Source organism: Mustelus asterias, chromosome 4, assembly GCF_964213995.1.
Source record: "Mustelus asterias chromosome 4, sMusAst1.hap1.1, whole genome shotgun sequence".
In the NCBI taxonomy this organism is placed as follows: domain Eukaryota; kingdom Metazoa; phylum Chordata; class Chondrichthyes; order Carcharhiniformes; family Triakidae; genus Mustelus; species Mustelus asterias.
The window spans coordinates 135,347,100-135,369,110 of record NC_135804.1 but is presented as its reverse complement, the minus strand read 5'-3'; the positions used below and the strand labels follow the sequence as shown (position 1 = coordinate 135,369,110).

The 22,011-nt window shown below is 48.3% G+C and overlaps 1 protein-coding gene across 2 annotated transcripts; it reads right to left on the bottom strand.

The window, feature by feature from the left end:
• Positions 1-1,831: 1,831 nt before the first annotated feature.
• Positions 1,832-21,652, bottom strand: lygl1 (lysozyme g-like 1). 2 transcript variants are annotated; one of them, XM_078211778.1, is made up of 6 exons: positions 21,433-21,652; positions 19,996-20,053; positions 18,630-18,716; positions 14,600-14,796; positions 12,088-12,226; positions 1,832-2,103 (listed from the first exon to the last, which is right to left on the bottom strand). In XM_078211778.1, coding segments are annotated over exons 2-6 (558 nt in total). In that variant the 5' UTR covers positions 19,997-20,053; positions 21,433-21,652; the 3' UTR covers positions 1,832-1,969. The 2 variants fall into 2 exon arrangements, with proteins under 2 accessions (XP_078067904.1, XP_078067903.1); XM_078211777.1 differs by lacking the exon at positions 21,433-21,652 and adding an exon at positions 20,191-20,246.
• Between the last annotated feature and the right edge of the window lie 359 nt (positions 21,653-22,011).

The following is a 22,011-nucleotide window of genomic DNA, read 5'->3' as shown; positions in this document are numbered from 1 at the left end:
AAGCTGTGATACAACCAGAAAGAATGCTTTCTATGGTGCATCTGTAGAAGTTGATGAGAGTCAGAGCGAACATGCCAAATTTGTGGCAAGGTACTGCTGAAGCTTATAAAGCTTATAAAATGTTGCTTGTAACTGTAGCACAGCAAAAATTACAAGCCCTTTAAACATCAGCGTGTCACTTGTAATAATGCATAATAGCGTGGTACAGTGGCACAGCGGGTTATCACTGCTGCCTCACAGCGCCAGCGACCCGGGTTTGACTCCTGGTGTGGGTCATTGTCTGTGCGGAATGTGCATGTTCTCCCCGTGTCTGCATGGGTTTCTTCCGGGTGCTCTGGTTCCCTCCCACAGTCCGAAAGACATGCTGGTTAGGTGCATTGACCATGCTAAATTCTCCCTCGGTGTACTCGAACAGGTGCCAGAGTGTGGCGACTAGGGGATTTTCATAGTGACCTTATTGCAGTGTTAATGTCAGCCTACTTGAGACACTAATAAATAAACTTAATACTTGTATCACATCAGAAAGATGTGCTTGAATGTGCCAACAATGCGTGCATGCACTTGGAGAGGAACCAGCAAGTTCAGGGGAACCAATTGTTCAAATGAATGTGATTGTGCCATCCTGTAAGAAACGTGTGGTTAATTTTGTCCGCTGCTGTGTTGTAATTTTCTGTTAAAGGCACAATAAGCTTGTGACTGGTGGAAAATCTTTGGAGATCTTGAGTGTTTGTACAATTTTGTGTTGGTGGGGGTGCCATTTGGAGCAGCTACCCTTTCTGAAGCTTGACTCCCCGATGAACAATTGTACTTTGGCCATGCAGAGTAACAAGCCTAAAATCTTCCATGAGCAAGTGCAATTGTTTGTTGTTGGTTATTTCTTTGCATTGCTTCCTGAATTTATGGTTGGTAAGGTGGGTAAGGCTTTTTTGTTGGTCCCTGTTGGTTTCTTAGTATATTGAAAGCTTCTCAATGTGTAAAACATGTCAACTGGAATCAGTGCACCTTTGCAAATTCTTCGAATTTGATGAACCTTCCCAATTTAGCAGAATTACACCCTTTGATCTTAGTTTTGTCCAGCTTTTTGGATGTGGATTTATCCAGACAAACAAGGTTTGCACGGTGGCACAATGGTTAGCACTGTCGACTCAGCGCCAGGGACCCAGGTTCAATTCCCGGCTTGGGTCACTGTCTGTGTGGAGTCTACATGTTCTCCCCTTGTCTGTGTGGGTTTCCTCCGGGTGCTCCGGTTTCTTCCCACAGTCCAAAAGATGTGTTGGTTAGGTGCATTGGCCATGCTAAATTCTCCCTCAGTGTACCCGAACAGGCGCTGGAGTTTGGCGACCAAGGAATTTTCACAGTAACTTAATTGCAGTGTTAATGTAAGCCTACTTGAGACACTAATAAATGAACTTTAAAACATTTCAAAAATGTGCGGGTTAGGTTGATTGGCCATGCTAAATTGCCTCTTAGTGTCAGGGGGATTAGCAGGGTAAATACATGGGGTTACAGGGATAGGTCCTGGGTGGGATTGTTTTTGATGCACGCTCGATGGATCAAACAGCCTCCTTTTACACTGTAGGGATTATATAATCATTCAAATTGAATCTTGAGCTAATATGACAGATCACAGAAAGCACAAGGATAAGTGGTTTGAAAATAATTTCTTGCGTGAAAATTCCTGGATCTTCTGAGTTGATTCAACCCAATTTGGTGCTAAAATTACTGGTGTAACCAATTAGAAGCTCCATTTCAGTGTGTTTGCTACTATTGATAGTTTCTTTCATGAAGAAACATTTTGAGGTATTTTATTGTTGAATAAATCTCTTTGTGATCCAGGTTCAGTTGTCTTTATTCACCAGCATTACATGGAGGTTTTACACGATGCTGACATTTTACAGACTGCAGTATTTGAAGAATTATTGTCAGAGACAATCCCGTCAGCATCAATGAGACGATAATCAAAGAACAATCAATACCAATGCATCTTAAGCCATTGTGCTCTTGCAACTGTGTCATTAGCATAATCATTTCCCGTGGTACCAATATCCATCCTTTCGTAGGTTTGGACATTACCCGGACCAGCGTTGTATGCTGAAATCCCACCTGTAATAAAGAGATCACAAATTGCATTTACTAAAATAACATTGGGCATTTATATAGCACCTTTCCCATAGTAAAATCTCCCAAGGTGCTTGGACTTTCACCAACTTTTACAGATGCACCATAGAAAGCATTCTTTCTGGTTGTATCCCAGCTTGGTATGGCTCCTGCTCTGCCCAAGACCGCAAGGAACTACAAAAGATTGTGAATGTAGTCCAATCCAACACGCAAGCCAGCCTCCCATCCATTGACTCTGTCTACACTTCCCACTGCCTCGGCAAAGCAGCCAGCATAATTAAGAACCCCACACACCCCGGACATTCTCTCTTCCACTGTCTTCCGTCGGGTAAAAGATATAAAAGTTTGGCCTCATGTACCAACCGACTCGAGAACAGCTTCTTCCCTGCTGCTGTCAGACTTTTGAATGGACCAACCTTGCATTAAGTTGATCTTTCTCTACACCCTAGCTATGACTGTAGCATTACACTCTGCACTCTCTCATTTCCTTCTCTATGAACGGTATGTTTAGTCTGTATAGCGGTCAAGAAACAATACTTTTCACTTTATGTTAATACATGTGACAATAATAAATCAAATCAAATCAAAATCAAATGGGACAAAACAAAATTTAACTCTATCCATATAAGGAGAAATTGGGACAAGTGACCAAAAGCTTGGTCGAAGAATAGTGGTGTAGGCTCGAGGGGCCAAGTGGCCTCATTTGTATGTTCAGATATATGTCCATAGAACCAGAAAAAAATTAAAGCGCAGAAGGAGGCCATTTGGCCCATCTTGTCCTTGCCAGCCTGAGGACACCCAGGTGCCCTTTCAAATCCCACCTTCCTACACCTAACCCATAGTCCTGTAGCTTACAGCACTTAAGGTGCAGATCCAGGTACTTTTTAAATGAGTTTAGGGTCTCTGCCTCCACCACCAACTTGGGCAGCGAATTCCAGACACCCACCACCCTCTGCGTAAAAAATGTCTTCCTCATGTCCCCTCTACACCTACTGCCAATTATCTTGAATCTTTGTCCCCTGGTTCTAGAATTCTCATCCAAGAGAAACAATTTTATCCTGTCCACTCTCTCACACTTCCCTCAGACATTTGTACACCTCAATCACGTCACCCCTCAGCCTCCTTTGTTCAAAGGAAAATAACCCAAACCTATCCAATCTCTCCTCATAGCTACACTTTTCTAGCCCTGGCAACATTCATGTAAACCTCCTCTGCACTTTCTCCAGAGAAATTACGTTCTTCCTGTACACCAGGTGGACTGTAGCAGTTCAAGATGGTGGCTCACCACCACCTTCTCAAGGACAATTAAAAATGCGCACGCTAATCTTGTCAGTGATGCCTATATTTCGTGAACGAATAAAAAAAATGTGGTTATCAAAATGTACACTGGATTGACAACTTAAAGAGACAGATCATCTTTGTGCTCCACAAGGAACTCTCAGACGGACATGGAAATGTAGAAAACACTTGCTAATGAAATTTAATACACCAGAACCCACAATGCAAGAATCTCAAAATTCATACATGTCTCCAATGTGCAAAGCCAGGGCATTCTGTAACGAAGTGTTTGTGTAAAGACATGGGGCGGGGTTCTCTGGCTGCGCTCGCCTGAAAACTGGAGAATTCCACCTGACTTCAATGGACCTTTACGTGGTCGTCCGTCCCCCCCGCCTCCCCCCACCCCTCCCCCCACCTCCCTCCCCCGCTCGCTAGAATTCCAGTGGCCGGCAGGATGGGTGAATTCTATGTCAAAGGAAAAAAGGACACAGAGCGTGCCTGCTGGAATAAAAATCAAGCTCTAAATAAAATTAAGAAACTTGAACAAACCAAGACAGCATTTAAGCAGAACAAAGGGAGAAATGTTCGTACTGTACAAAAGGGTTGAGAAAACTGTAGCGACTCATGGGGCCTGATTTTACCAAAATTTCCCACGGGCGCGAAATCGTGTTAAAGTTGGGCGTCGGGCCTAAAACGCGGTCCAGACCTGACCCAAGGCCAATCGTGCTTTACCAACGGCCGATGCGGGCGTCGATTTGGCGCGCACCCGAATCGGCCAGCGGGCCGATTTAAATGCATTTGCATGCATTTAAATCAGCATAATGAAGCGCACACCCAACTTTACCATCAATTCCCCCTTTACCAACGTTCGGCCCAATTCGCGTCCGCGGCTTTACCGCCCTGATTAATAAAAGTCCAACTTGTACTTTTATTCGGCAGGGGAATCGCCGAGGCCCACCCTTCGCGGACACCCCCCTCTAACCACCCCGGCAGACCCCCCCCCCCCCCCACCACCCCGGGATCGGACCCCTCTGGCCGGCAGACCCCCCCTCCCGGGATCAAACCCCTCTGGGAGGCAGGCCCCACTGGCAGAGCACACCCCTAACCTACCTCGACCGTGGTCTCCCTCCACCATCCTTCCCGCTCACCTTCAGTCCTTCGACAGCCTGCAGCACGTTCCTGGACACTGACTTTGAGCCACGGCTGAAGTGACTGGGCTTCACACAGGTCCGCTGGCGTCTGCCGGAGGGGGGGTGGGTGGGCCCAGTTGGAACTCTGGTGGGGGGCGGGGGGGGGGGGGGGAATGAGGAGAGGGGGCGGGCCCACATCATCCCCTTGAGGGGGGGGGAGGGGTTGTGACATATCATCCCCTTGGGGGGGGGGGGGGTGACGTATCATCCCTTTGGGGGGGGGAGGGGGTGTGACATATCATCCCCTTGGGGGGGGGGGTGTGACATATCAACCCCCGGGGGAGGGAGGGGGTGTGACGGATCATCCCCTGGGGGGGTGGGAGGGGAGGGGGTGTGACGTCTTATCCCCGGGGGGGGAGGAGAGGGGGGTGTGATGGATCATCCCCCGGGGGTGGGGAGGAGAGGGGGTGTGATGTATCATCCCCTGGAGGGGGGGGAGGAGAGGGGGTGTGACGGATCATTCACTGGTACACTACCAGCCACAGCCATCTCTCCCGCTCTCTCACACCTGCAGGGAAGAGTAATCTGTGGCTGGTAGTGAACCAGTGATGGTGCCAGGAGGGATCGGCCACAGACACGCAGCGGAACCCCCCCGACCAGAGGATGAGACGTCACACCCCCTCTCCCCCCCGCCCCCCCCCCCCCCAGGGAATGAGATGTCAAACCCCCTCTCCTCCTCCCCCAGGGAATGAGATGTCAAACCCCCTCTCCTCCTCCCCCACCCTCCCCCCCCCACAGAGAATGAGACGTCACACCCCCTCTCCTTCCCCCCCCAGGGAATGATGAGTCACACCCCCTCCCCCCCTCCTCCCCTCCTCCACCCCCCTCCCCCCCCCACTACCCCCCCCCCCCTCCCCCCCACCGCGCCCCCCCCCCCCCACCGACCAGAGGATGAACGGCAGAGAGGCTCTCTCCGCTCTTTGCTTTTTGTTTTGTGCCTGGGCGCGTTCTGTCAGATTCTGCCCAAACTGCGCATGCGCAGTTCGGCGCTCCGACAGATGCAAATGCGCTAGGACCCGCCCACTAGAGCCATGCCCAAAAAAAGCGTATGGGGGCGCTGGAGCGCGGCTGCCGGGCGCGGGTCTGATTTACGGCCGCACCCGGCACTTAGTCCCGATTTGGTAAAATCGGCCCCATAGTCTGAATCATTGCTGGTGCTCCACGTCAATACTGGGCTACTTCACTGCTGTATGGACAGCCAGTAAGGATGGAAGTTGACACATGGGCAGCAGTCTGACTGTTACCAGAGAATGTTGACAAGGGGAACTTAAACACATTCCCTGGAAGCTCACAGGTGAGGTGGTTCTGTTGAAGATCCTCATCGAAATAGTTGTGCAACTTAATGCACAAACAGCAGATTTGCCTCTACATGTAGTAAAAGGCAACTATCCAGCATTGATGGATCATACATGGCTGGAGAAGATTTACCTGAACTGGGCCGAAGACCTTATGATGACCAATGGGTGGCACGGTGGCACAGTGGTTAGCACTGCTACCTCACAGTGCCAGGGACCCGGGTTCAATTCTGAATTTGGGTGACTGTCCAGTGCGGAGTTGCACATTCTCCCCGCGTCTGCGTGGGTTTCCTCCGGGTGCTCTGGTTTCCTCCCACACTCCAAAGATGTGCAGGTTAGGTTGATTGGCCATGCTAAATTGCCCGTTAGGGTCGGGGTTTGAGCAGGGTAAATACGTGGGGTTTCGGGGACAGGGCCTGGGTGGGATTGCTGTTGGCGCAGGCTCAATGGGCCAAATGGTCTCCTTCTGCGCTGTAGGGATTCTCTCGAATCAGAGTTCACAAAATTTTTAAAAAGGCACACAGGTGAGAATTAGGGAGCACGAAAGATATTAGTGCTAAACTGAAAATAAAAGGAAGAAGCCAAGCAAACTGCTTGAAGGAGAAGGTCTGTACCATGTGCTATTAGACCGAAGTTGGAAGCTGACTTGGATTGACTTGGGTGGCACGGTGGCACAGTGGTTAGCACTGCTCCCTCACAATGCCAAAGATCTGGGTTCGATTCCGACCTCGGGTCACTGTCTGTATGGAGTTTGCTCATTCTCTCCGTGGGTTTCCTCTGGGTGCTCCAGTTTCCTCCCACACTCCAAAGATGTGCGGGTTAGGTTGATTGGCCATGCTAAATTGCCCCTTAGTGTCGGGGGGACTAGGAGGGTAAATATGTGCGGTTAAGGGGATGGGACTTGGGTGGGATTGTTGTCGGTGCAGGCTCGATGGGCCAAATGGCCTCCTTCTGCACTGTAGATTCTATGATTCTATGACTTGTGAAGATGGGAATCTTGGAACCTGTCAGAATGAGTGAATGGGCCATTCCAATAATTCCAGTCACCAAGAAAGATGGATCTGTGAGGATTTGCAGAGACCATTAATCCAGTGTTACGCGCCAAACAGTACCCGTTAGCCCAAATTGAAGACTGGGTTGCGGGATTGGTTGGAGGCCAACATATAATCAAAATCAGCATTCATCAGGCTTACTTTTGGATGAGTATGGACAAGAAGTCACAGAAACCGCTGACAACGGTGACACATAAAGCCTTATTCCAGTGCCAAGGATTGCCATTTGGTATTACCTCAGCGCCTGCATTGTTTCAAACAGCAATGGATTAGATGGTGAGTGTAGTGAGCGGAATCCAATGCTATCTGAATGACATCCCAGTCACTGGAAGAGATGAAGCAGACCTTCGAAGGCGGGATGCCTCGTTAAAGAGGTTGGAAGATTATGGACTGAGAATCCTTAAGAATAAGTATGAGTTTTTCCGATCCTCCGTTGAATACCTGGGACATGTGATTGGTGCCACCAGCTTTCACAAATCTCCTTCTGAGGTTAAGGCTATTACAGAGGCACATTGACCTCCGAATATTGAGCAGTTACGTTCCTTCCAATGATTGTTGAACTATTACGGAAGATTTGCTTCAAACTTGGCAACAATTCTGAATCCATTACATAACCTCTTGTGCCAGAACTGGAAGTGGAAGTGGTCAGATCAATGCAATAATCCTTCCGTGCAAGGCACAGAAACATTATTTGAATCTGAAGCTCTTAGGCATTTTGATCGTACTTTACCGTTACAGTTAGCTTGTGATGCATCTCCTAATGGTGTAGGAGCAGCGGTCTCCCACACCATGCCAACAAGTGAAGAAAAAAAGCATTGCTTTTGCATCTTGAGCAAGGATGAAAGTGACCATCATAGAATCCAGAAGGAAGCCATTCAGCCCATCGAGTCTGCACCAAACAGAATCCCACCCAGGCCCTATTCCCGCAACCCCCACACATTTCCCCTGCGAATCCCCTGACATTAGGGTCAATTTAGCATGGCCAATCAACCTAACCCGCACATCTTTGGACTGTGGGAGGAAACCGGAGCACCCGGAGGAAACCCACACAGACACGGGGAGAATGTATAAACTCCACACAGACAGTGATCCGAGGCCGGAATTGAACCGGGTCCCTGGCACTGTGAGGCAGCAGTGCTAACCACTGTGTCACCATGCCGCCCACAGATTGGAAGGGAAGCATTAGGGATCATCTTTGGAGTAAAGAAATTCCATCAGTTCCTGTACAAGAGAGAATTTACATTGTTGACTCACCATCATACGCTAACTACCATTTTTGGACCACACACAGAAACTCCATCACTAGTAGCAAGTAGAATGCAATTGCTTTTGTCATACTTATACCATTAAGTCGCCACAATAAAGTCTACATGGTAATGAGGATGAACTTTTAAATTGCCACTGCCAGGTAGTTCATCAGACCACTCGAGCAGGAATATCTTATCTGGACAGGTAGGCAACAAACCTGCCACTTCCAGGCAAGTGAGAAAACACACTCAGAGTGACCCCATGATGGATCTGGTTTCCGAGGAAAGACCCCGGAACTAACACCTAACCTGGAACCCTACTATTGCAGGAGAATGAAGCTGTTAGTACAGTCAGGATGTCTGGGGGCTCAGAGTGATTATTCCCCAGCATTAAGAGCGCGAGTGTTAGAGAAGCTACATAAGGGCCACCGTGGAGTCATATGCTTGAAGGAAGCAGTGAGGAGTTATTTCCGGTGGCCTGGATTGGATGAGGGAATTGAAGAGAAACCTGGAACATGCACTTCCCATGCAAAGGTAAGGGCCCTGCCACCCTTAGCACAGCTGCATCCATGGGAATGGCCTGAAGAGGCTTGGCAATGAGTGCATGCGTACTTTGCAGGACCTTTCGAAGGACACATGTTCTTAGTAACGGTCGATGCTCACACTAAGTGGCCAGAGGTCGCTGTGATGAAATCTACTTCATTGGAGAAGACAAAGAACAAAGAAAAAGAACAAAGAAAATCACAGCACAGGAACAGGCCCTTTGGCCCTCCAAGCCTGCACCGACCATGCTGCCCGACTGAACTAAAACCTCCTACCCTTCCGGGGACCATATCCCTTCATTCCCATCCTATTCCTGTATTTGTGAAGATGCCCCTTAAAAGTCACTATCGTATCTGCTTCCACAACCTCCCCCGGCAGCGAGTTCCAAGCATCCACCACCCTCTGTGTAAAAAAGAACAAATAACAAAGACTATCGAGAAGCCGGGAGAGAGTTGGATTCTCTGAACAACTGGTAAGCGAAAACACTACCTCAATTTGTCTCACAAGAATTCAAAAGTTTCTTACAAGAGAATGGTATTCAACATATCAGGTTCACACCATATCATTCTGCTACTAATTCTGCATGTGGTGAATCACCAGACAAGCCAGGCAAGGGGAAAAAGTTGGAACTAACAGCGAGGTCTCAGATGAGTTCTGCTATAGGGGACTCCGATGAGGAACTCAATGGGGGCAGTGCACACGACACTAATGGACTTGCACACTGGGATGCTGGGTGCAGTGACAGACCTGCCTGGCTTTATCAAGGAGCAAGGCAGAGGGCATTGTGCAGAGATTTCCCTCTCCACAATCTCTGCTCAATCTCTCCGTCATGTTGTAGATGAGAGTCATCGAGTCATAGAGGTTTACAGCATGGAAACAGGCCCTTCGGCCCAACTTGTCCATGCCATCCTTTTTTTAACCCTTAAGCGAGTCCCAATTGCCCACATTTGGCCCATATCCCTCTATACCATCTTACCCATGTAACTGTCTAAACGCTTTTTAAAAGGCAAAATTGTACCCACCTCTACTACTACCTCTGGTAACTCGTTCCAGACACTCACCACCCTCTGTGTGAAAAAATTGCCCCTCTGGACCCTTTTGTATCTCTCTCCTCTCACCTTAAACCTATGCCCTCTCGTTTTAGACTCCCCTACTTTTGGGAAAAGATATTGACTATCTAGCCGATCTATGCCCCTCATTATTTTATAGACCTCTATAAGATCACCCCTCAGCCTCCTACGCTCCAGAGGAAAAAGTCCCAGTCTATCCAGCCTCTCCTTATAACTCAAACCATCAAGTCCCGGTAGCATCCTTGTAAATTTTTTCTGCACTCTTTCTAGTTTAATAATATCCTTTCTATAATAGGGTGACCAGAACTGTACACTGCTTTTGAGTGGACAGGTCACCTCTGTGAAGATGTGAAAGCACTTGTGAACAAATCCAGGAACTCCCCATAACACCTCCAAAGACACAACCACAGTGCCTCTGCAAATTGCAATAATGACGTTTAGGCCCTGATTTTACTGGTTCAACTGCTCTGAAATTAGGGCGGGCGAGGCCCACAGAACGGCATTCTCCATTGGCCTTGGGCGTGATCTTATGAGCCTCGGGCGGAGGTGCCGGTAAAATACTGGCCTTAATTTAGGTCACTGTCCCTGGAATTTGGATCACCAGATTTTTTAATAATGCCAGTGGAGGTTTCCTGCTGCAGCTGACTGCATATTGCTTAGCAGGTGAAGAGTGGATATGTGCAGTCCAAGTTTGAAATTTGTGCATCAAATCAGCTGAACTGTTGCTTTGATGTTGCAATTTGGCCATTTAGGAAGCATCTGGTACACACCCAAAGGCATTGCAAGTACCCATTTCAATGTGAGGTACTGCTTAGGCTATGCAGAAAACCTTTTGTATCCCATTTGGAGGATTCAGGCTTCTCCAGCAGTGCTACACAGCCAGATTTTTCTGTCTAAAAATGCTATCTTGCCATATTTATCATTGGATGGGCAGCCATTCAGGCAACTTCATGATGCTGAATTGGTCAAACATTGGGCCATGTACTCACCAGGAGATGGCAGGCACTGGATATTTATTCGTCACGAGATTGCCGGAGATTGGACACAGATTTGCCAGAGAGGAAAGATGTTGGGCCTGATTTTACCAAAACTTAAAGTTGGGCGTCGGGCCTATACCGCGATCTGCACCCCTTTCTGAGCAGATCGCAGCTTTACCGACACCCGATTTGGGCGCGGGTCCGGCCCAAATCGGGCGGCTCGATGATTTAAATGCATTAGCATGCATTTAAATCGACTTAATGAACCGCGCGCCCAACTCTACCACCAAATCCCACTTTACCGTCTTCTGGTCCGATCCGGATCCGCGCTTTTAATGACTTGGTAAATAAAAGTCTGAAGTCATCGCTGCAGCTTCCGAAGAGCGGGCTCAGAGCCTGCAACGGCTCTCTGACCCAGGTCATCCTCTGGTTGGGGGGTGGGGTGGGGGGGGGGGGGGGGGGCGGGGGCGTGGGACGAGGGAGGGGGACTGGGACCCAGATCATCCTCTGGTCGGGGGAGGTGTCTGCTGCCAGTCTGCAGCCGATCGGTGGGGAGGGAGGGGGCAGGGGGTTCCGCTGCCACTCTGCGGGCGATCCCTCCTCCCCACCGGAGGAACGAATCCCTCCTGCCGGAGTGGACGTGCGGCCATGCCATCTCTCCCGCTCTCTTGCCCCTGCAGGGAAGAGTAATCTGTGGCTGGTAGTGTACCAGTGATGGTGTATCCCTTTACAGGCCCAGCTTGGTCCTTCTCCAGTGTCCCCTCTTGGACTGGTACTGATCTTGTAGCCGGTTTTCATGCAGATCCACTGTGGAATCGGCCGGTTCTGCTTCATCTTCTTAGCGAGGAATCGCTTGATCCTGAAGGTTTTGTGGGATGGCATGGCCGCTCTGGCAAGAGGGATTCATTCCTCCAGTGGGGAGGAGGGATCGCCCGCAGAGTGGCGGCGGACCCCCCTGCCCCCTCACTCCCCACCGATCGGCTGCAGACTGGCAGCGGACACCTCCCCCGACCAGAGGATGATCGTCAGAGAGCCGCTGTCTCCACTTTCTGCTTTTATTTTCTTTTGTGCCCGGACGCGCTCTGTCACATTTTTTTGAACTGCGCATGTGCAGTTCAGAGCTCCGATCAGCGCTAAGCCCTGCCCACAGCGCAGATCGGACTGGAGCCGGCAAAACGCGTATGGGCGTGCTGCAAAGAGGATTCCAGGCGCGGATCTATTTGACGCCCGGATTCAGCGCTTAGACTCAAAATGGTAAAATCGGGCCCATTATCTCCTGCAACACTTCCAAAGTTCAGACAGAAATAAATCACAAACCTTTGAGCTGCTGCTCTTTGGACCAAGCCGGAAACCTTTTTGCAATCTCTTGTATCATCCCAATCAGTATCTGCGTGGCCTGTGTAATGTGCTCCTCACTGTCCCAGGCTCCAACAATCCTATGATGCCTTTTGTCAACCTGAAATAAACACAACATTTTCTTGGCATGCAATGGGTTCCATTTCACAGAATCGTAGCATCCCTACAGTGCAGAATCAAGCCTGCACTGACAACAATCCCACCCAGGCCCCATTCCCCGTAAGTCCACTTATTTATCCTGCTCATCCCCCTGAAACTAAGGAGCAATTTAGCACGGCCAATCCACCTGATCAAACAAAACAAAATGAAATAAATTGCAGATGAACAGTAATGCTGTGTTCAAGTGGTGACATTATTTTTGAAAGCTCAATCATTTGATGGACTATTCCAGTATGTCTGTGTTGCTGCTGAGGGTGTGTGACTTCTGTGGCAGGATCCAACATTGCAACACTGAACCCAATATTGGTCATGTCCCGAGGTGATTCCCATGAATTTCCCCCGCTGGGAATGTTAAGAGCAATGTTGCCAGGGCCCATAGCCTTTGCAGTATCCGGTGCCTTCAGCCATTTCTTGACATCACATGGAGTGAATCGAATTCGCTGAAGGCTGGCATCTGTGATGCTGGGGGCCTCCAGAGAGGCCACGATGGATCATCCACTCAGCACTCCTGGCTGAAGATTCTTTCAAATGCTTCAGCCTTAACTTTAGCTCCCCCATCATTGAACATGGGGATATTTGTGGAGCCTCCTCCTTCAGTTACTCGCTTAATTGTCCATCACCATTCATGACAGGATATAGCAGGACTGTAGATCTTAGATCTGATCCATTGGTTGCGAAATGGCTTTGCTCTGTCGAGCACATTTTGCTTCTGCTGTTTGGCACCCAAGTACTCATTCACTGCAGCTTCACCAGGTTGACACCTCATTTTCAGGTATGCCTGGTGTTGCTCCTGGCATGCCCTGCTGTACGCTTCATTGAACCAGGATTGATCCGCAATGGTAGAGTGGGGGTATACTGGACCATGAGGTTGCAGATTGTGATCAAGTACAATTCTGTGTTACGATGGCCCACAGCACCTCATGGATGCTCAGATTAGAATTTCAAACAAATCTAGTATTTAGCACAAAAGTCTGAGGTCAAGTACCAACCGACTCAAGAAGTGCTTCTTCCCTGCTGCCATCGGACTTCTGAATGGACCTACCTTGCACTAAGTTGATCTTTCTCTATATCCTAGCTATGACTGTAACACTCCGTTCTGCACCCTCTCCTTTCCTTCTCTATGTATGCTATGCTTTGTCTGTTTAGTGCACAAGAAACAATACTTTTCACTGTATACTAATGCATGTGACAATAATAAATAAAATAAAATAGCGTGGTGATAGTGATACATAAGACATTGGAGAGTACCCTCAATATGAAGATAGGACTTTGTCTCCACAATTAATGTGCATGCGTCTCATCTGTGGTACTGTCATGGACAGATGCATCTATGATGGGAAGGTTGGTGAGGATGAGATAAAGTATGGTTTTCCCTCTCGTCCATTCCTTTACCACCTGCCGCAGACCCAGTCTAACAACGAGGTCCTTTAGGACTCAGCAAGCCCGATCAACAGTGGTGAAACTGAGCCACTCTTGACGATGGGCATTGCAGACCCCACTCAGAGTATATTCTGCACTCTTGTCATCGTCAGTGTATTTTTTTAAAGCTTATGTATTTGTGTCACAATTAGGCTCATGCACTGAATTTACTATGAAAATCCTCTAGTCCACACTCCGGCGCCCATTCGGGTACATGGAGGGAGAATTTAGCATGGCCAATACATGTAACCAGCATGTCTTTTGGACTGTGGGAGGAAACCGGATCATCCAGAAGAAACCCATGCAAACATGGGGAGAACATGCAGACTCCGCATAGACAGTGACCCAAGCCAGGAACTGAACCCGAGTCCCTGGCTCTGTGAGGCAGCAGTGCTAACCACTCTGCTACTGTGCTGCCCTACCTTCAATCCATTCAATGGTGAAGGGTTGAAGATGGTGGATAACAAGGAGAATGGAATCAGTGGTGAATGGAAGAAGGTGATGCTCACGGTTTTCCCATTCTTACTATAGGAAATTTTGGAACCATCCCTGGTGACCAGGAGAGCAGCAGAGTTGGTGCAGAGGGAGAGCTGGGTATGTTTAGCAGCCATGGGTTTACAGGGATAGGATCTTGGTGGGATTGTTGTTGACACAGGTTCGATGGACCGAATGGCTTCCTTCTGCACTATAGGGATTCTATGATTCTTCTCTTTGGGGAATGAAGAGGCTGCGTAGTTGTCTCTATCCACTGACTTGCTGTCTAATTTCCCCCCTCACTTGTTTGGTAGTGTTAGGGATTCACATCTTAAAATATAGCTGGTTGCTCATGGTCTTTCAAACGCATGCCAAAGGGAATGTTTCTCTCTAGTGTGTCACAAGGTGACTTGCTTCCTACCTGCATGAGGCCAAACCCATTTCCATGGTCGCCCCAGCCATTTTCCAAGACATTTCCACAGCGGGATTCACGGGACATGATAGCCCCAATTATGGCTGGATCTATCTGGTTAGCCCTGGCGACATTATTTATCAAAGTCTTGTACTTGTTCAGTCTCCCCAAGTCAGTCTCCATCAATCTGTGAGAGGCGGCCACACCTGTAAAAACAGAAACATAAATTGTTTTGCAGGATCACTTTTCACTTGATTTGCTCTCACCTGCCTTTACAGATCATAGAATCCCAACCATGCAGAAGGAGGCCATTCACCCCATCGAGTCTGCACTGATTCTCCAAAAGAGCACCCCACCCACGCACTCCCATTCGCCCTATCACCATAACCCTGCACATTTACCATGGCCAATCCACCTAACCTGCACACCTATGGACACTAAGAAGCAATTTGGCATAGCCAATCCACTTAACGTGCATATCTATGGACACTAAGGGGCAATTTAGCATGGCCAAGCCACCTAACCTGCATATCCATGGACACTAAGAGGCAATTTAGTAAGGCCAAGCCACCTAACCTGCTCATCTTTGGACTGTGGGAGGAAATTGGAGCACTTGGAGGAAATCCACACAGCCATGGGGAGAATGTGCAAATTCCATACAGACAGTCACCCAAGGTGGGAATCAAACCCAGGTCCCTGACGCTGTGAGGCAGCAGTGCTAACCATTGTGCCACCCTGCCATAGATTGTACATCTAGTAATTGAAACAACCCATTCCATCCAATATAATATTCCAAATGACTTGCAATTGCAATCTTTTATTCACAGTTCCTTCCCAGTTCTGTTGCATGTTCAGACAACTCTCACAAATCCACCACACATTCCTTTCTATGAATCTGGACAGTGATGTGTCAGCATCAAAATCTGGCTGTGTTCAGTCTTGTTCTGGTCTAACACTGACCCAACTCTTTCGGATTACTGGTTCCCACTGACAGTGTGGAAAAATGTCAACTTGTCCACTTTGTCAAAAAGATTTTAAAAAGCAGTGTAGCATTTAATTGGGCAGACCTTTCATGCACAGAGGGATCTGGGATTCCTGGTACAGGAATCACAATAAATGAGTACATAGGTACAGCAAGTGATTAGGGAGGCAAACAAAATGTTGAACTTTATTGCAGGGGGAGTAGAGATGTTTTATGAGAGATGGACAGGGTGTTGTTGAGACCACAGGGGCGATTTTCCCGGGAAAAAGCTAGGTACCCAATGGGTGGGAAAATGGGAGATTTTCCCGCCCATCTTTTGGGCGCACTTAATGGGATGAATCTGCAGCACTCTGTGCTTCACAGAGTCCACCAGGGGGATTCACGTCGGTAAAGGGTGGTGGGACCTAATTTCGCCCGGGAGGCCGGCATCTGTGCATTGAGTGGGCCACTGCACATGCGCCGATCTGTCAGTAGGGAGATCAATGCACATGTGCATTGGCCCCCTCATTGCCAGTCTCCCGATCACCGGCCTCCAAATGTCATTCCGAACCCTTTCCCCAGTCGCTGGGCTCCCAATGTCATCATCCCTGATAACCCTCCCCCACCGATTGCCAGCTTCTCCGTCCCCCACAAAGGCAGCCCCGATCCCACCAATCTCTAATGCAGAGTGCGCAAAGTTCCCCCCTCACCATTGATCAGCCCCATCCCCCCAATAGGCCCTGGCCTCCTGCCTAGTGCCTGGTGGGCAGTATCAGGGCGCCCAGTGAGCAGTGCCAGGATGAAAGGCTGGGACTGCCCAAGGGGCATCCTCTTGCCCTCGATCTCCTTGGGGAGCCTCAATGGCTTCTGTCCCCATCAATGAGGTGATCATGCCTGGTCCTCCTTGATGGGGACTAGCTTTAATCCCCGCTGGTGGGAACCTCTCCCGGCATGTGGGAAAACATTAGTGAGCTTGGACAATGCCGTCCTGGGCCCACTAATGACATGGAAATTCAGATTTCCATTGGGTAATTAATCTCGCACTGATTTCCAGTAAGGCTGATTTAAAAACATGCAATGGGAGAGTTGCGATCAGCTTTACACTGGTTGTCACGCCCGGTACAGGCCTCCTGCTGATATTTCCCAGCCCACTGCCGTACTCGAGCAGCACAGCAGACTGGGAAAATCGCTCCCCAGGTCTAGAGTACTGTGTACAATTTTGGTCTCCTTTTTTAAGAAAATGGTGATTGCATTAGAAGCAGTGCAGAGAAGGTTTGCTCAAATGCTTCCTGGCTTGGGAGTTTATCGCACAAGGAAAGTTTAGTCAGGCAATTAGGAATGGGCAATAAATGCTGGCCTGGCCAGCAATGCCCACATCCCATAAATGAATACATAAAAAATGGTTGCGCCTGTATCCATTGAAGTTTATAATAATGCGAGGCGATGTTATTAAACATGTAAGATCCTGAGGAGAGTTGACAAAGTGGATGTGGAGAGGATACTTCTACTTGTGGGAGATCTGCCTTTATGGAATTGTAGCATGACTTTAATAGAAGGAAGTGTGACACGTGATCCAGTTTGAGTTGCACTTTCGATTTTAAGCAGAGATAGCTCTGTTGCTAACTTGTCTTCAAGATTTCTACCTTTGTATAGCTGTTCGGATGTGCCTAGTCTTCATAAATGAACCAACAACATGTTTACCCAATCTCTTATGCATTATTGGTGCCTTTATATCATTAAAAAAAACATGACAGGCGAGACTGGGGGACAAAGTTTCTTTAAAATGCATCGATTTCAATACAGCATAGAGCGTATCTTACTGACTGTTTGTTAAAATTCAGACCTGCTCTTTCATATTATATATAAACTGCGATGTTGATCAGAACAGAGGTCCAAATGTGGTGGTCTGTTTTTTGGGTTGGGTGGTGCAGTTGTTATAATCAGTTTTGCGGTTCACTCTACCCTGTGGGGCAACTGGAATGGATTCCGAAATGTCATTTTCTTGTTTCCAAACAGGAGCTTTCCCATTTAGGTGGAGATTAGGAGATTTTTTTTTCTCTCAGAGGGTCATGAATCTGTGGAACTCTCTCCCTCAAAGAGCAATGGAGGCAGGGTTATTGAATAGTTTTAATGCTGAGTTAGATGAATTCATGATTGACAGGGAAGTCAAAAGGGAAGGAAAGTGGCCGCAGTCGGACCAGCCATGATCTTATCGGAATGCGGAGCAAGCCCGAGGGACTGAATGGCCAACTCCTGATCCTAATTCATATGACCGCACGTTCCTTGCTTGGTATCAAGTGCACAATTTCTCAACGAACACACAGCTCCTGTGTATCGAGGCCCAGCTTTGGGCAAATGGGGAATCATGGACCCTGGAGGGGATACCACTGGGATTTAAACAGCTAAGTCTATGCTGTATGACCACCTTAATCTTTAAGGTTTTATTAGCAGCTGAAAGGGGAACATTCCAGCTCCACCCCACAACCCTGGGCCTATCACTCCTGGTCTATAGTAATCTAACTTGCCTGGCCAATACCTGGGCGGCACGGTGGCACAGTGGTTAGCATTGCTGCCTCACAGCGCCAGAGACCCGGATTCGATTCCCGGCTTGGGTCACTGTCTGTGCGGAGTTCGTACGTTCTCCCCATGTCTGTGTGGATTTCCACCCGTTTCCTCCCACAGTAGCCAGTAGCCATGCTAAATTCTCCCTCAGTGTGCTTGAACAGTCGCCAGAGTGTGGCGACTAGGAGATTTCCACAGTAACTTCATTGCAGTGTTAATGTAAGCCTACTTGTGACATTAATAATGAACGAATAAATATAAATAATAGTGTTATGGATCTGGATAAAGGTCATGTTACAGAGGATACTTTTGTATTCTCTTTAAACTTCTGTACCTTGATGAAAAGAATCCCTGATAAGACCAGTGTAATTTTCCAATTCTGGACTGCCATCTTGGCTCTAAAATGCGGGATATGCGATGGAAGTTACAGCGAATGGAATACAATCACAAGATATTTCTCTACGTTGCAGCCACTCGCATATATCACGGCAGCTATTAATTACATCCATTCCTCACCTCTTTCACTGAGTTTGTCCTGTTTTGCTGTCATGGCAGAAGCCCCAGTTGTCTCAACATTGGTGATATCGCCATAGAAGGAAGACACTGGCATATTGGACAGAAACGGTGAAATTACACTTACAGAAATTGAATGCAGCAGTAATCATTTTACCCCACCTTTTATCACCGACTGGATGAAGTGTGTTGTACAGTTTTGGGATACACAAAGTAGCACTGAGCCAAGAGACACCAACTACTGCTGTCTGCTCCTCCCAGTTGCCTCTACACAAGGCAGGATAAGCTATGGTTTGTGGAGAACACATGGTACACATGGAACGTTTAAGGGCGGCACGGTAGCACAGTGGTTAGCACTGCTGCTTCACAGCTCCAGGGACCTGGGTTCGATTCCCAGCGCGGGTCACTGTCTGTGTGGGGTTTGCACATTCTCCTTGTGTCTGCGTGGGTTTCCTCCGGGTGCTCCGGTTTCCTCCCACAGTCTAAAGATGTGCGGGTTAGGTTGATTGGCCAAGCTAAAATTGCCCCATAGTGTCCTGAGATGAGTAGGTTAGAGGGATTAGCGGGTAAAATATGTAAGGATATGGGGATAGAGCCTGGGTGGGATTGTGGTCGGTGCAGACTCGATGGGCCGAATGGCCTTTTTCTGCACTGTAGGGTTCTATGGTTATGGTTCTATGGTTATGAAGAGAGGTTGGATAGGCTTGTGTTGTTTTCATTGTAGTAGAGAAGACTGAGGGGCGACCTGATTGAGGTGTGCAAGATTATGACGGGCATGGACAGAGCAGATAGGGAGCGGCTGTTCCCCTTAGTTGGGTGTCACGGTGTCACAGTGGTTAGCACTGCTGCCTCACAGCGCCAGGGACCCGAGTTCGATTCTAGCCTTGGGTCTGTGCAGAGTCTGCACATTCCCCCTGTGTCATCAGGGTGAGGAGGGAGGGGGCTGAGCATCGCAAACCAGAGGGGCACAATAAGGATCATGCAGGATGTTGTTGGGCAATTTAAGTCAGTCAGGATATGGTTTTCCTCACAGAGCAACCAGTCTCTGAGTCACCAGTACAGAAAAACTACACTTCCTGAATATATTCAGAGTGTTGTAGTATTCAAATTGCATTTGAAAGTTAACTTGCAGTTAATTGAAAATTGTATGTAATGCACAGCAGAGAAATAAGCCATTTGGTCCATCTGCAGTTAACCTTTGCACCACTGGCCCACAGAGTACTGTCATAAATGCCCCATACAAACTTCGTCCCGCACCTCTTTATTTAACCCAATCAGAATTTCCTCCTATTGTCCCGTTTGACTCCAATGCTATTAAAGTTGTTCTGCAGTGCTAACTTTCAATGGAATACCAGAAAGAAAGACTTACTTGTCAGACGGCACGTCTTTGCTGTTGCTCGTTGTCTCTGCAGATCGAATGTCCTCGACTGTAAAACAAAGTTCCTCAAAAAGAGGCAGAGCCAAAACAATTAGGTTGTGTAATCTAGAAGGAATTTTTTTAAGTAATTACTCAGAATGACTCCACCCTGTGCTGAAGTGGGTAGCCCAAATATTTGGTGTTTACCCCAGTCCAACACCGGCATCTCCACATCATGAAGTGTTGTATACAATGCAAGCAGCCTGTCTAGCAATAGATAAAGCGCCCATTGTTGGTAATCTGCCAAGGGCTGCGACATCGTTCTGTGCAATTAGATTCTGACACCAGAACTGCATTTGGCAAAACACTGAATTCTGGAAACCTGAAATAAAAACGGAGAATGTTCTTGTTCGACCGGAGCAAGCAGAGAGGGAGCGATTCGTGTGAGGAGAGCTGAGGGTAAGAGAGTTTGATTTTTTACCTTACTTTTTCTCAGAGTTTTTTTTCAGTGCAGCAGGAAACCGGAAGTAGGCTGCGGAGAGGCCTGGGAAGGCTTTTTGTTTTTTCCCTTTAAAAGGTACTTACCTTCGAGGTATCGACCTCATTGTTCGACTGGAGCAAACAGAGAAGGAGTGATTCGTGTGAGGAGAGCTGAGGGTAAGAGAGTTTGATTTTCGACCTTACTTTTTCTCGGAGTTTATTTTTTCAATGCAGCAGGAAACCAGAAGTAGGCCGCGGAGAGGCCTGGGAAGGTTTTTTGCCCAATAAATTTGAACGGGGAGGAAACCCGAGACTCTAGACACGGAGAGTCTCCCACCGTCCCCCCTCCTTTAACCTAAAAGAAAAGACTCGGAGTGAGAGCAGGTAAGCTTTTTTTTCTCTAACCTAAAGGGGGTGAGTGAATATCAGGTAAGCTCTTTCTTTCTTTTTCTTGTTTTATCCGCAAGTTATCTAGAGGGGATGGCAGGGAAGCCAGTGCAATGTTCCTCCTCCAGAGTGTTTGAGGTGAGGGACGCCGTCAGTGTCCCTGCTGATTTCACCTGTGGGAAGTGCACCCATCTCCAGCTCCTCAAAAACCGCGTTAGGGAATTGGAGCTGGAGCTGGATGAACTTCGGATCATTCGGGAGGCATAGGTGGCTATAGATAGAAGCTTCAGGGATGTAGTTACTCCGAAGAATGAAGATAGATGGATGACGGTGAGAGGGGCTGGGAGGAAGCAGTCAGTACAGGATCCCCTGTGGTCGTTCCCCTCAGCAACAAGTATACCGCTTTGGATACTGTTGAGAGGGGCAACCTACCAGTGGTAAGCCACGTTGACCGGATTTCCAGCACTGGGTCCGTCCCTGTGCCTCAGAAGGGAAGGGGGGAGAGCAGGAGATCAATAGTTATTGGGGACTCAATAGTTAGAGGGACAGATAGGAGGTTCTGTGGCAGCAAAAGAGACTCACGGATGGTATGTTGCCTCCTGGGTGCCAGGGTCCGTGACGTCTTGGACCGTGTTTTCAGGATCCTTAAGGGGGAGGGGGAACAGTCACAAGTCGTGGTACACATCGGTACCAACGACATAGGTAAGAGAAAGCACGGGGATTTAAAACAGGAATTTAGGGAGCTCGGGTGGAAGCTGAGAGCCAGGACATGTTGTCATCTCTGGTTTGTTGCCGGTGCCACGTGATAGCAAGTTGAGGAACAGGGAGAGAGTGCAGATAAACACGTGGCTGCAGGGATGGTGTAGGAGGGAGGGTTTCAGTTACATGGATAATTGGAGCACATTCTGGGGAAGGTGGGACCTGTGCAAAAAGAACGGTTTGCACCTGAACCAGAGGGGCACCAATATCCGGGAGGGAAATTTGCTACGGCTCTTCGGGGGGGGGGTTTAAACTAATTTGTCAGGGGGATGGGAAAACGAGCTGTAGTCCAGAAGCCAGTGTTGAGTGTAGTGAGGTACTGAGGAGGGTATCAAGGTCGCAGGAGTGTACTGGCAGACAGGAAGGTGGGTTGAAGTGTGTCTACTTCAATGCAAGGAGCAT